General features: G+C 43.7%; 1 protein-coding gene across 3 annotated transcripts in view; it reads left to right on the top strand.

Annotated features, from left to right (window-relative positions):
• LOC114059548 (regucalcin) overlaps nucleotides 1-12,884 on the top strand; it is an 85,908-nt gene extending 73,024 nt beyond the window's left edge. Inside the window, exons 1-7 of one of the 3 annotated variants that reach the window (XM_027888118.1) lie at nucleotides 1,035-1,128; nucleotides 1,527-1,691; nucleotides 4,653-4,835; nucleotides 6,123-6,338; nucleotides 7,822-7,953; nucleotides 11,726-11,880; nucleotides 12,609-12,884. In XM_027888118.1, coding sequence (XP_027743919.1) covers nucleotides 1,529-1,691; nucleotides 4,653-4,835; nucleotides 6,123-6,338; nucleotides 7,822-7,953; nucleotides 11,726-11,880; nucleotides 12,609-12,659 — 900 coding nt within the window. In that variant the 5' untranslated portion in view covers nucleotides 1,035-1,128; nucleotides 1,527-1,528 and the 3' untranslated portion in view covers nucleotides 12,660-12,884. The other 2 variants (XM_027888114.1, XM_027888115.1) reach the window with 2 other exon arrangements.
• Nucleotides 12,885-14,548: the final 1,664 nt, after the last annotated feature.

Below are 14,548 nucleotides of genomic sequence, written 5' to 3'. Positions count from 1 at the left end.
AGAAAAAAAGTGTGACCAAGTGAAGCCTGGGCTGTGATCACCTGCTTTATGAATAAAGGCAACTGAGTAAAAATCTTTGATAGGAGGTAATTGCCAAGAGGAGGGTATATGTTAAGGAACAGGTAAAATCTGTAACAGGAGTTGTTCAGGCAGCTTATCTGCTAGAAGACCAGGGTGGGTGTTGTGTGATTGCTCGTGTGCAGTGCCCCTCAAATAACGGGGCTGCTACACGTGCCAGCTCGATACAAGAATCTGGAGGGGGGAGAAGCGACTTTTGGAGCAGCCAAGTCAATTCTCGTTTGCGGGGACAGTGGTGAGCCAGCCTGTGCCTGCCTGGTGCACCCCGGGTTGCCAGGAGGAGACACACAAGACACGGAGCAGTGAGACTGAAGTCACTTGACATCACTGATCCCTGCAGTGATGACCGAATCGAAGTCAAAAGGCAGTGTGTCATGGGGTGCTGAAGAGGAGAGCTGGAATTTAAAAAGCACCCTTTGCTTTATGATTTGAGGCCTGGCAGGTGGAGTGGTCATAGCACGGAGATAAGCAGAGGCAACAGAGAACTGCATCTGCAAATTTTGATTCCAGCTGTTTGCCTTGTGCCCTTGGAAGTCGCTGGGGCTTTACAACACAGGGAGTAAAAGAGGGAATGGCACAAAGAAGGCCCAGGATTTTTGGATAACCAGGAAAATGCTGAAAGAGCTGTGGAGAAGGATCCCTGGTGCTGGAAGTTGGGGCCAAGGCCAAAGCGCAGCAAGAAGGCAGACAAAATCCAGGCCTTTTGGGAATCAGCCTCTCGGGGAGCCGAGAAACTTTTTCCACCGCGATTAAGAAACCTCTTCTCCCTATTTTTCCTCCCTGCAGCTCTTGGAGCAGTGGGGGAGCCGAGCCGCTGCTGCTGCTTGGGCAGCCGCCGCTCCTGGCTCCCCGCGCTGGCTTTCCAGCACGGAGCGGAGACGAGCTTCCCGAACTGCCCGGCCTTCGCCCTCCCCGCCGGGCAGGACAGCCCGGCCCGGGCGGAGGGGCCCGCCCAGACGAGGGTACCCAAGGCTCTGCCGCCGCCCTTCTGCCCTCGCCGCTATAAGAGCGGCGGTGGCGGCGGGACCTCTCCTGCGCGGCTGGGAGCAGGTAGGGCCGGCGGCGTGCGGGTGGCCGCGCGTTTTGTGATTGTTTGTTGTTGTTGTTGTTAATTATGCTTAATTACGGTTGGTACGCTTCTCTCCCGTATCCATAGGCAGACGTATAGGTGGACACACACGCGTATGTGTGCACTGCACGGTGGCACCCTCGGCAGCGATGCCGCCGCGCCAGGCGCTCTGCCCGGGCAGCCGGGCGTGCAGGGGCGGGCCCGCCGGTGGAGCGGCCTTGGCCTTTCCCTCCCGCACCCCCGATTTAAGTTTTGCCTCCCTTTTATTACTCCCCCGCTTCTTTTTTTTCTTTTTTTTTTTTTCTTTCCTCCCAGCAGGCCGCTGCGGGGGAGGGGGTGTGGAACTCGCGTTGAGGGTCGGTGACCTTCCCTCCCGCAGGCATGTCGTCCGTCAGGATCGAGTGCGTGTCCAACGAGGGCTGCGGGATCGGGGAGTCGCCCGTGTGGGACGAGAAGGAAGGCGCGCTCCTGTACGTGGACATCTCGGGTAGGAAGGTGTACCGCTGGAGCCCGGTCACCAGGCAAACTCAGGCCATCCCCCTGGGTAAGGAGCCGCTGGAAAACCCTCTGCTGCGTGCGGGACTTGTGTGTTCCGACCTGGCGCCGTGTCCCTCGGCAGCTGCACAGTGCTCATCTTTTGGAGACCTTTCCCTACAACCTCACTTTCCTAGGCCAAGAGGACACTGGGCCTTTGCACAGACACTAGATAAAGGCCAGACTTAGTCCTAGGGACTTTCTTTATGGGTTTGTGCTACTGGGTTATGTTTGATCTACATCTTTTTCCTGTAAGTTGTCCACAGCTAGCAAGTTGGACAAAAGTCCTCTTTTGTTCCACTTTGTCCCAGACGTAAAGTTCTGCTGTTGGTTTCTATGGTAGTTTTGTTCTGACTTGAATGAGCAATGCTCGTAACACTTTCTGTATTGTAAAAGATTTCCAAATAGTGAATTAAGAAGATGATATTTTTTAAGGTAACAGTATCACCAGCCAGAATCTCAGTAGTCTAAGTATTTATTCCAGAGAGGAAGACATATGCTAACTCTCATAAAGAAAGAGTTGCAGGTTTACTGCTGGAAGTGGTAATGTAAATATTTGTCTGGCCGACGACAGCTCCTTAAGTGGTTTCAGTACAATTTTTTCTCATGTTCAGTAACACTTGGTGAAAATCAATTTTGCCTACCCATAAGCTGCTCTCATTATTCACAAGAAATTGATCTGGGCTTCTCTGCCTTTCAAATTACCGTAGTTAGCAGTTTTAAGGTGAGAGAAGGCCTGATATCAATTTGGGAAATGTTTCTTCCCAAACTTATTTCCTCTTAGCTTAGCTGAGAGAGTGTGCTTCTCCCTGCCTTTCCCCCCAACTTGAACTACTCTCAAAAGTGTAGTCTTTTACATATGGCCTCTCTGGAGATGTGGAAAGGATAGAGGCTGAAGTAGCTCCTTTTTAAAAACTTTTAATTGTTTCCTCTCTTTAGTAGTAAAATAGTTATCATTATCATTAATAGCTGTGCTTTTATACCCCCCACCAAACAGCCAAAGAATGTCATACTCAAGTAGTGGGTTTCCAAAGTGGAAACAAAGAGAAAAATTACTCATTACTAAAGTGTGCAGAGAATTACAACAACCACATACTTAGCAACAATGTCAAATGCTCTTTTTAACTCCACAGGGAAGACACACATAACTGTGCCTGGAGGGGAGACCCTATGGTCAGTTTTCTTTTCTGCATAAAACGGTGCTACAAGTAAATCAGTTCCTGCAGATGCTGCTTTAACAAAGCCCTGCAGTGTCACAGTGGACTGAGCTGGCAGCAAGGGCCGAGATGCTTGCTTGCGCTGTATTTGTGCAGTGAACAGTAGGGCGTCTGTGTCCTGATACACCCCTTTCCTCTGCGGTGCTTTGTCAGGAAGATCTGGGATTGTTCTTGTGTAGGGGCATCTGGGGAGCCGACACCTCCAGGAACAGCCAGTCAAGGGTGTGTGATCTGCTGTGCTTGGGGGCTGCTACACCCTGGGTAGGAGGAAGGCCCTGGAGGCTGCCCAGGTAAAAGGGCTTATGTGAGCCATGGCCCCAGGTGTTTTCCTGGGAAAGCAAATAGAGAGTTGTCTTCCCATGTTCTGCTAGCAAAGGCCCTGCTGCTGGTACAGGCAGAAAAGCATTTTTACTGGTGTGGTTACTGGCAATCCAAAGAGCAGCAAAATTACTGCGTGTGGCAGGTGCCACACATGGCTGAGGGGGCTCTGCTGACTCCTGTGCTGGCACAGGAAGAAGTGGCGCCCACTCACCCAGTGTAAATGAACCCAGACCACCAGCAGCCTCAGCAGTGGGGTCGCACACCTCTGGGAGATGGAGCTGCTGGAGTTGAGCTTGCCATCAGGTGTTGGCAGCAAATAGCATTCAGATTTCTGGCAGAGCGGTACCACTGCCAGGGCTGCCAAGGGAAGGAGCATCCTGAGCCATGAGCAAACAGCCAGAAAGTACCAGTTCCTCTTCACAACAGTGGTGGCTGGTGGTAGTTATAAGTAAGTATTTGTGAAACTGTTATCTAATTATACCCTTGCAAAGCTATAAATACAAGAAATGTTTTTTTTTTAAATTAGTAAGTTGGTGATTAGTCCTATGTATATAAAATATTATGTCAGACTTTATTGCCCTACCTAAAGTTATTATTCCTTATATTGCATCTGATTGCAGGCTTTTACAGAAATGCTATCTTCACACTCATTGGTTTTTTTTACTAATTCCTTTATAAGAACCTGCAATTGAGGTTTTATGCATAATAACTCAAGAGAGTGTAAATTAACCATGGAGTATATATGACTTTTCTGTTTCCCTTTAACTCTTAGGAAGCTCTGCCCCTCTTTGGTGTGTTTTTGGTGCTGCTGGAAGCATGTTTGAACTGCACAGCAGAGTGTGGTGCATGGGGGTGGCTCTTCTGCCCAGTGTGGCCTGTCCCAGTGCAGAGATACTCTTGCCTTCATCAATGTAGGAGTGATTTATGCAGGAGCTGTGCTAAACAAACACAGTTGCTCCAGAGCTCTGATGGCAATTGATTTTTCCTTTGTGTGTGGGGCAGAACCCACCTGTTGTAAAAATCCCTGTTCCCCTTTTAATCCCTGGGTTGCTTTTTTTTTTTTTTTTTTTTTTTTTTTTTTTTTTTTTTTTTTTTTTTTTTTTTTTTTTTTTTTTTTTTTTTTTTTTAAGCACCTGGCTGAACCAGGTGCTGGTAATGATTATAGCTCCTGGGAGCAGTGGTAACACTTTAAGTTCCCTGAGTTTATGTCTTAATAAATTGTGATTCCCTTCATAGCAATTTGCTGTATGCATTAAGTATGCCATCTTCACACGACCTGATCAGTTTCTATGTATTCGGACTCCAATATGTTTGTTAGAAAAGTAGGTTGTTTCTCTTGCCTGTGGTTTCACTGAGTTCAGTTTGCATGTCTAAAGTGGGCAGAAATGTCTCTCCTTAGCACATCCCTCTTTTCCACTTCACCCTGTTTCTAGATGCTCCTGTGAGCTCCGTGGCTCTTCGGAAATCTGGAGATTATGTCATCACCCTGGGAACTAAGTTTGCTGCTTTGAAGTGGAAAGAGGAGCAGGTAACCACCCTTACTCAAGTGGACAAGGATAAACCGAATAACCGATTCAATGATGGGAAGGTGGATCCTGCAGGGAGGTATTTCGCAGGTATGCTGCAGAGGCAGTTCCTTCCCTCTAGTGCTTGTTAGGTTTTGGTGATAAGATGCAGTGATCAGTTGCAGATGCAGAAAGTTTTCCTTCATACTTAAGTGGTGGGGATTTTTTTGTGTGTAATCCCACTTACAAATCTATTTGTATCACCTGGCCACCATCTAATCAGGACTGTTTTTTTAAAGAGAGACACACTATTTGGAGTCTGCCTAGTTTAAGACACTAGCTTTGCCTTCTCCCTGTTGGCTGCTTGTTTTCAATACTGTCAGGGTGCCAACAGAAAATACTTTTTCAGTGAATTAGTTATTATATTGTGTGCTTTGTTCTTCATAAATCAGAATTTATAGATTGTATTTCTAAAAACTATGTGACTGTTTATCCTGGAGAAGAGAAGGCTCAGGGGGATCTTACCTGTGTGTAAGTACCTGATTTGGAGGGTGGCAAGGGAGTAAAAAAGATGGAGCCAGGCTCTGCTCAGTGGTGCCACTGATGGAACCAGAGGGGGTGGGCCCAAACTGAAATTCAGCAAATTCTGTATGAATGTAAGAAAACTCTTTTACTGAGGATGATCAAAGAGTAGAACAGGTTGTCCAGGGGGGCTGTGGGGTCTTCATCCATGGAGCTCTTCAAGATCCAACGCTGGCATGAGGAACCTGTGGTGTCTGACCCTTCTCTGAGCAGGGGGTGATCCTGGATAATCTCCAGAGGAGCCCTCCTGCCTCTATGATCAGCTGTGATCCTGTCCTCCTGTTTTTTTTAAACACTGTTCTGTGCATCTGCTGTACAGTTGAGTCCCCAAGCTTACCTTAGCTTGCATTTACCCAGCCTCTCAGGAGCGAGTCTCAGCTGCCAACTTCAAGTTGCAAAGATGGGGTTTGCTTTTGAAGAGGCTTTAATGCAAGACTCATTGAGGGAGGAGGTAATTTTTTTCCATTTTCTCAGCTCTACGAGACATTAAGATTTGTGGGAAGTTAAATGCTGGCCCCACCTTTCTTAATATATAAATGACTGAATAAAACATTTTGCGGGAATCATGCTGTACGCTATTTCTGCCACAATTCAACAAAAACCCAAAGACTATGTTCTGTCATCTTTTGCTAAAAGCAAGCACTTTGGAAATCTACCTTTCCTTTGCTTTTAACTCAGTTTCTTCCTCAAATTTCAGAAGCCCCCTGCGCTGCTCCTTTCTACACTGTGATTATCATCACTGCAAGGGGCTGCCACCAAACCCAGGGGAGAGTCCATTCACTCTGAACCTGCTTTCTCCCCTTTGGCTCTGCACAGGTACAATGGCTGAAGAGATTCGTCCTGCTGTGCTGGAAAGACACCAGGGTTCTCTGTATACACTTTTCTCTGACCTCTCCGTGGTGAAGCACTTTGACCAGGTGGACATTTCCAATGGGCTGGACTGGTCACTAGATCACAAAACCTTCTTTTACATCGACAGCTTGTCCTATTCGGTGGATGCCTTTGATTATGATCTCCAAACTGGAAAAATTGGTATGAATGGCTGTATTCTAAAAGAATTGGTTGTGCCTAAGGATTGTGATGTTTGTTCCTCTTCTGGTTATTATAGAGAGATGATCAGAGCTTTGGGAGTGCTTCTTCAGTAACCTCTTCAGAGCAAAATAGCAGAAGTCATATTAACATCCATCTGCACCTGAGTAGGCTCCTGGCTCAAACCAGTCAGGGTCTGTTGGTAGCACTATAAAGTATTTAAATTGCATGGCAGTTTGAGTAGTGATTAGTGATCTCTCCCTCTGTTACGAAACACGAGGCATATCTGATCTTCCAGTGTAAAAAGGGCAAAGTGTTTCTCATTTGTCTGGGTTTCTGTGGCTGTATGTTTCTTGCTACTGAGAGCATAGGTGATCTTGTAGTCTTGTAGAAAACGTCTGCCAGCTTCTCTAGATATTTTTTCACTTTTCACTGTCTTGTTTTTTAAAATGTAAGCTTTTAAATGAAGATTCTGCAGAAAGAACTAGGCAACAATGGGAAAGCAGTAACTCAAAACTTCCTTCATTTATTCAAAACAAAACAACGCCTTAAGGGCTTCTGCAAGCTTGGGCAGAAGAAAAATTCCAGTGACTTGGACTAATAATTTGCTTTTGAGTACATGGACTGCAGTATTTTACTTTAAAAGAATTGGGCCAATTTGATGTTGAATTTAAAAACTGAATTTAAGGTCATTTTGGGCATAGCATCTTGTCCCAGTGTCTCCCCTGCTGTGGCTTACAACTGAACTTTTCTTTAGGGTGCTTTTCCTCTCTCTCTCTCTCTTTCACTCTTCTTTGGCAATCTGACAATCCCCAGGAGCAAAAAGGAAGTTCATTAAAAATATTGCTGCTTATGAGAAACATTGAAGTTGTCAGAGCACAAAATAAACAATGTTGGAAACTTGAGTTTAATTTTCTTTAATAACAGTGAATAAAAGTTCAGATAGATCTGTTTGGTTTTAGGTTGATAATGTGCCTTTGAAATTGATGCATTTCCTAACTCTGTGTTTATATAAACTCTTGAGTTTATAGATCTGAAGGTCAGTTTTGCGTTGGAATAGTGATTATTGGCATGTTGCAGCTATCTGTTTGAAAAGTCTCCAGTTGGAGCAACTCGTACTTGAAATGCTCCAAACTGCTTTTAGAACAAGTAATTAATTTTATTAACATATGTAACATTAATTTATTCAGTTATTCATTTAATATTGTAAGTAGGGAACATGAGTGGTGCACTAGAAAATAATGCCAGAAAAAAGGATTATACTTTCAGTGGATAGAAACTGATCCACAGGCTTTCGTGCTGAGAAACAACTATCTCAAGAAACAAACAGAGCAGCAGACACAATCTATTTCTTTCATAAGGAAAAAAACTCAGGGCTTCAGCACAGCTTTGGAAAATAATAGTACAAATGACTTGCTAGGCTGTGACTGATAAAAATTTTAACAACCGTTTCGTTCAGTTGTGTGGGTTTTTTCCTACCCTGCAGGCAACCGTAGGAGCATATACAAACTGGAAAAAGAGGAGAGCATTCCTGATGGGATGTGCATTGATACAGAAGGCAAACTCTGGGTAGCTTGTTATGATGGTGGGAGAGTGATTCGTCTTGACCCTGAGACAGGTAAGCCCTTGCAAAGGGTGGAATGGGATTTTGAGTTTAAATGAAAAAAGAAAACGAGGAAATAAAAGCAAAGAATGAGGGGGTGTCCCCCCCTCCCCCAGAAATGATATATCTGCTCTTTTTAAAAACACCACTTTTTTTTTTTTTTTGTTATTATTTTAAACAATTTCATGCCCCTGCTCTCCAAAATTACCTTTGTAAATAAGTCTCCTTTGTTCCCAGCATGTGTTGTCTTGGAAAAGGTAAAGTTGCTAAGGAGATCATCATAATACTTGTGAGTTGTTTGAGTTAGCATTCTCTTACATCCTCCAAACTTAACACCAGTGTTTACCTCATTGATAAATGATGTAAATGAGTAAGCCATGAAATATCAAAGATGACTAAAGCCATTTTTGAGCCTTGTTTCTTCAGCATATTGTATTATTTTGGACAGCCCTACTGAGTTTAATACAATTCCTACATGACACTGATGCTAACAATATCTTTTTTTATTGTTGAAAATTATTTACATGATCATTTTTTTCAATTGAAGTAATTAAAAATATTTAATTATTTCCACAGCATTTTGTCATTCACACAGTAACATCTTGAGTGTGCCCATTGTCTGAGCCTGTTGTTCATTCCTACTCTCATTTGGATTTTAGTGGTGTGTCAGGGTTGATCTACTGTGGGTAAAAAACATATGTAAAGCATTTAAGGGAAAGTGAACCCCACTGCCTGCGAGGGGCCAATGGATGAGAATTGGAGAGTGATTTTGACAGATCCCAGAAAACACAAGTTTGCTTAATGCAGCAGAGGAGCAGCTGTGCTGTGCTGGAGTCTAGTAGAAGGCTTGGGGTTTTGCGGGGCTTCAGATTCATCCTTGATGCATCCTGCCTCTGCAGTGTACAGAGGCACTGACACATGTGCACCAGGCAGGCCAGGCTGCAGCCTCACTTCTGACTCTACTGGAAGCTCTTACTTGAGTCTCAGGCTGTGCTTTCCCCCTCACCTTTAGATCTCTACCCATCCAAGGTCCTGCCAACCTGCTTGACTTCTGTTCTGCAGAGTCTGCACCCCACCTCTAGGAAAAGGAAGCTCCAGCTGGGAGTTACCAGCAGCTCTGGGACTTGTTTCTGGTCCCACATCCTTCCCTTTAGGTGGGCAGAGCACTCCTTGGTGACATCCACCAGCCCTCTGAACACCCTCCTGAAGCAGCAGACTCTATCGTCTTTCCTCTCTGGTTCATTGTTTCTATCTTCTTCCTTGCTGGCCTTCACCTTCTTCCTTTTTTCACTTGTTTTTCTTCTCCCCTTTGGAGGTATTTTGTCATGGGAAAGCTAAAGGGAATAGCGGCAGTAAGCAAATGCATAGGGATACTAAGAATATTGACAGCAGAGTACATACCCCTAGTGCACTCACTCCCAGTCTCTAACTGTGCTCACAGCTGGATGACATACTGACGTGTTAATAGCTACCAGTGGATTTGTCTTCTGGGAACCTGTCAGTCTCCCCTCACCCATGTGAAACTCATAGCAGGTAATAGGAGTGCAAAGTTTCCCAGGTTCGGTGTCCGTTCCAAAAAGAGCCACCTTCTTTGTGGATATCTCATGCTTACCTGCCCTCTCATGCTATCGTTTTAAAGTGATATCTAAAAATCTGCTATTTGCTGAATTTTGAGTGACTTGTAATTATTTAGGGAGATACCCAAGACAGGTATGTAGAAAATTCCATGAAAGCCACTCTTTGAATGCAAAAGAGCTATTAAGTGTGGCTTGAATGGCTGACAGCCAGTTGCAAATACATCCAGTGACGAAGAGCTCATCTAAAATACATGAGGGATTTTCAAGTTTTAGAGATGATAAAGCCTTGGGGGTGATTTTTGTGGGGACGGAGTGAGGAAACTTGTTTGTTTGGCATCTTCACCTAAGTGGAGGTTTTGAGGTTCAGGGTGAAGCAGCTTTTTGGATCTAGGATTCTTTAGCAAAGTGGCTGCTGCCTTTAGATCCAGGATATGCTACAGACTGTAGTGGCTGATCCCACAAAGTTTGCAAAGGGCTCAAAAGGGATGTCTAACTTGTATGTGGCAAGCCTTGTCATACCTTCTGGTGACCTACTATTCTTATGCAGTTGTGTCTTTTGATTAGAATCCTGGAATCATTATGGTTGGAAAAGATCTCTAAGTCACTGAGTCCAACTATTGACCCAGCACTGCCAAGTCCGCCACTAAACCATGTCTCTAAGCAGCACATCTACATTTTTTGAACATTTCAGGGAACATGAGATTAACTTGGTTAGAGCATGCTGCTAAATAATTCCGTGGTCACAGGTTTGATCCCCGCAGAGGCCATTCATTTAAGAGTTGGATTTGATGATTCCTGTGGGTTCCTTCCAATTAGGAATACTCCTGTGACTCTGTGATGATTCCACCACTTTTCTGGGCAGCCTGTTCCAATGCTTGACAACCCTTTCAGTGAAGAAATTTTTCCTAATATCCAATTTAAACCAAATATTTTATAGTTCTTTCTAGCGAATGTTTTTAATATCCTTTGAATTTCAGTGTCCAAAAGGTTTGCTAAGTTTCTCTCTTCCATAGATACTAAGCACAGAGGAACACTTCAGGTAGATTGCAGAGCATCCAGGTGCAGATTTTCTTGAATCTCCATGGAGACATTGCTATCTCAGAGCTTTGTAAATTATATCTTCCAGGCTGTTATCTGTTGAGACACATCAGGGTCTCTCCCCTTGTCTTTGGGGCTCATGCCTCTTCTCCCACTGTTCATGTTTTCTTTCCTTTTGAATGCGCTTCCCACCCATTTTTTCCCAGAACAGGGGTCAACCAATTTCTAGGGTTCCCAACAGCAAAGTTACAATTTCAACACATCAGTAAAGTTAGTTACTGTAAGGGGACCAAGCCCTTTATATATGCAGTTGGGGGAGTAGAGAAATTACATGTTTTGTAAGGAGATTCATGTGCTCTAGCGTATTTCTAGAAAGAGAAATTCAATGGTAGGTAAATAAAATAAACTTGATGGGAATAAGCACTCCAATATTAGCAGGAATTTTAGAATAATCTGTTGTAAGATGTCTTGATAGCCTTCTGGTTAGGGCTGGAGGCAATCTGTTCACTACTACTGTAATTAAGACAGTAGCTGTTGGTGTAATAAATGAGTAATATTAGTTATGGTAGGACTAGTTTCTTGTAAACTTCAGACGTGTCCCATGATCTCTACTTTATGCAAGCTTGATTTGAAAGGCTATTGAAATTTCAGGAGAAACTTCTAGGAATTAATCTTCCTTAACTTCAGGCACTAGAGGTGTAGCAGGAGGTACGCCTCCGCAGTGCTGCACGAGGTCTGCTCCCTCCAGGCTGCCTTTGTAGTTAAAAGCAGAAAAGTCAGCAGGTCTAGGGTGTGATTCATGTGACCTGTTTTAGAAAGGAATTTTATCGCATTTCCATTGACTCCATGGGCAGTCTAGGTGATGAGCTCAGATACGGGTCTCTGCCATGGATGTTTGCGTTTAACCAGAGGACAAGCTGGGATTGGGGTGGGATTTGTTTGTGATAACTGAAACTTGTCAACTGATACATCATAACAACTTTGTCACAGAAATCTGGTTTCTCCCTGTCCTGGTGCTCCATCGGTATGCTGAAAGTCAGCGTGGGACCTCCCCTGGCCCTGGTTACCCCTTCTGCGGAATACTTGGCTCCACAATGGTTATTCACAATAATTTGTTTGAATTTCTTGTTGTAAGTAGACAAACGGGAAACATCATGCATGTTTTCCTCCAGGGAAAAGACTCCAGACTGTGAAACTTCCAGTTGACAAAACAACTTCCTGCTGTTTTGGAGGAAGGGATTATTCAGAAATGTATGTGACTACTGCCAGTGATGGGATGGATAAAGAGCAGCTTTCACGGCAACCACAGGCTGGTGGGATTTTCAAGGTGAATGATGCTTTTTTCTGTAATCTTAGAATGTAATTTTTTTGCTCCTGCATTTTTCAGGCAGCAAGCCACTTGGAGTGGTAGGAAGCAAGAAAAGGGTGGTTGTTAGATTATTGGTCATGTACATTAAGCTATTGTTTGTATTTTTAGTTCCTGTTGCAGTATGACAAAGTTAAATGCATTTAAAGATTTGAAAATACTTTGGGGTTTAAACTCTGTAACAATGCTGATAGTGTAAAATTTTCTGTGCCATCACCTCTTTATCACTCTCCCAGCACTGTTTGCATTTTCTATTTGTTGTGGAAAGAATGGGTAAATACTCATGTGTCTTAATCAATGACAGATCTTCTTTTATTTACATTCTAGTTAATTATAACTAAATTGCCTCTTTAAAAATTTGTTACCTCGGGATTTGTTTTAAAGGCCTGCTCTTCTCTGTGTCTGCATGCTGAAGGTTACATTGTGAACTGCAGAATTAAGGCTTAGTAGTATCTAAGAGAAGAGGCCTTTGGGGGATGGACTCTGACCTGAGATTACTGAGCTTTAGAGAAAGAGCATGTGTTGAAATTCCTGGCTGTGATGAGCTGATGTGTGCAAAATAAAGTAAGAGGGCAAATTGGAGTACACAGTCCTGTTCAAATCAAAGCATGTCCAGTTGTGCAAGGAAAGTGAGTGTCTGATAATGGTGGATTATTTTTCTAATATTTTTTTTCTCTCTGTTTTAATAGATAACAGGACTGGGGGTGAAAGGAGTCCCACCATATCCATTTGCAGGTTAAATACACACTCTTCAGAATGTATTGGAGAAGACTGATGTAAGCAGGACAAGTCTGAAGGATTTTATTGTGGTGTTCAGCATCTTTTGCTTTGAAACCATAACACCATTATAATATTTCATTAAGAAAGCATGAAAAACTACTGGAATACGTGGAATATTTTAAAAATGATCTTTTTTCTCGCTTTAAATTTACTTTAAGTATGTGACAGTACTTTTTGCTGTTGTGCAAGAAAGATTCTCGTCCTAATAAGCTACTATTGTAATTTTATTTTATGATTAAAAATATTTTAATATCTTTTAATTGTTCATTCTTCCTTCTCATTTGCAACTTATGCTATATTGATTTCTTGATTAAACTACTTGTACTGTCTCTTTTACATATTTTTGAAGTTACTCATAGAATACCCTTTGGTGGTCTTAGCACTGCTTTAAATGTAACTTCATTTTTCCCATGGTATTCTCAACAACTGAAACATTAATACCCATCACTGCGCATCTGCAGCTTTCTTCTTAGAGCCCTCAGCTGTGGCTATGCTTAAATTAACTATCTGGAACTGATCACCATCTCTTCCCAGTTCATGTCACTATGCTGCTCGTTTTGTTAAATATAAACCCAGGCTTGGGGTCAAGAACCGTATCTTTGTTCATCCTTTAAAGATCTCAGCCCGTTCTGGAGAGATCCATGATGAGAGGAAAACGTTAGGCATTCTTGACCATTTGTGCATAAATCTGCATATGCCTCCTGAACCAAACTCCCCCAGAGCACACAGAGAAGAAAGGTGGGCCCATATGCCCAAATGTTTTTACAAATGTGGAGGAAAAGTGAGTTTTATTACAAGTTATTCACAGCACGTGTTGTAAATGAAAAACTTGTTTACTGGATTGCTCTTTTGCTGGTAACTTCAGGCCTATGTGTGCTGTAACAACAGCTGTGAAATAAAAATTAACCTGTATTTTTGCTCTGTGCCCATCCTACTATGAGAGGGTAACCCAGCAACTGACTACCAAGAGGGCCAGTGGCTGTGCGTTCTCCCTCCAGGGAGCTCCAAGAATCAGCATACCATGGTTTGGCAGTGCATCTCTGCAGGCCTTGGAGTTGGAGTTAGGTTCTGATGGATGGGCTTGCTAGCTGTGTCCTCGAGTGTGCAGTGGGTGACTCAGCTGCCTGGCCCCTGGATCGCACTGAGGCCTCCGTGCTACTTTGAACTGAGGGTTCAGAGGTGACTGTGCACATCCCTGTTTCCCCTCTTGAAACTAGGCAGGGGTATGTCTCAGCAGCTGGGAAAAAAAGGAGATTTAAGCAGCCCCAGTTCAGAGCAGATGAGTGAGACAGTGCAGGAAGCTGGGGCTTGTTCTTTTGAGTGTCCACCATCCTTCATTTACTTTGCGCTACAAGGCAATTTCAAAGCAAATTATTGAGAAAGTTTGAGTGGAGGGTGATTATGAATGTGGCAATTTTAGGGCTCTGATCTCACTGAAGTGCTGAGATAACTGAGATCACTGCAGCTCAGGAACCATGCTGAAGGGCTGCTGTGGTTGATGGCTAATGGAGATCCGAAGATGCAGCAGAAAATAAGTGGGCATAAACACAGATAAGCTCCCTCTGCTGTCGCTTTTGAGATTTTGTACCTGTGCTCACCCTCACACCATCGCAGTGGCAGTAGGCTGATTGCCAGCACAACACAAAAAAAAATGCCAATCTGTTTTTTTGTTGCTGTTGCGGCACTAGAAAAGTAGAGCAATAGCTTGTACAGGCATGAAAGATTTGATCAAAGATTACTTTATCACAGCTGGCCAGGATGCACCCATGAGACACAAGGGAGGATGTGGCTGCTGGAGCCCCTCATCCTCCATGCTGTATATGAGTGGATGGCACTGGGCAAACGTCTG

The sequence above is a fragment of the Empidonax traillii genome, unplaced genomic scaffold (genome assembly GCF_003031625.1).
Source record: "Empidonax traillii isolate 1590-97213 ecotype Southwest subspecies unplaced genomic scaffold, ASM303162v1 scaffold231:size1146757, whole genome shotgun sequence".
Taxonomy (NCBI): Eukaryota; Metazoa; Chordata; class Aves; order Passeriformes; family Tyrannidae; genus Empidonax; species Empidonax traillii.
The sequence above is the reverse complement of the archived record's forward strand: the minus strand, read 5'-3'. Positions and strand labels throughout refer to the sequence as shown.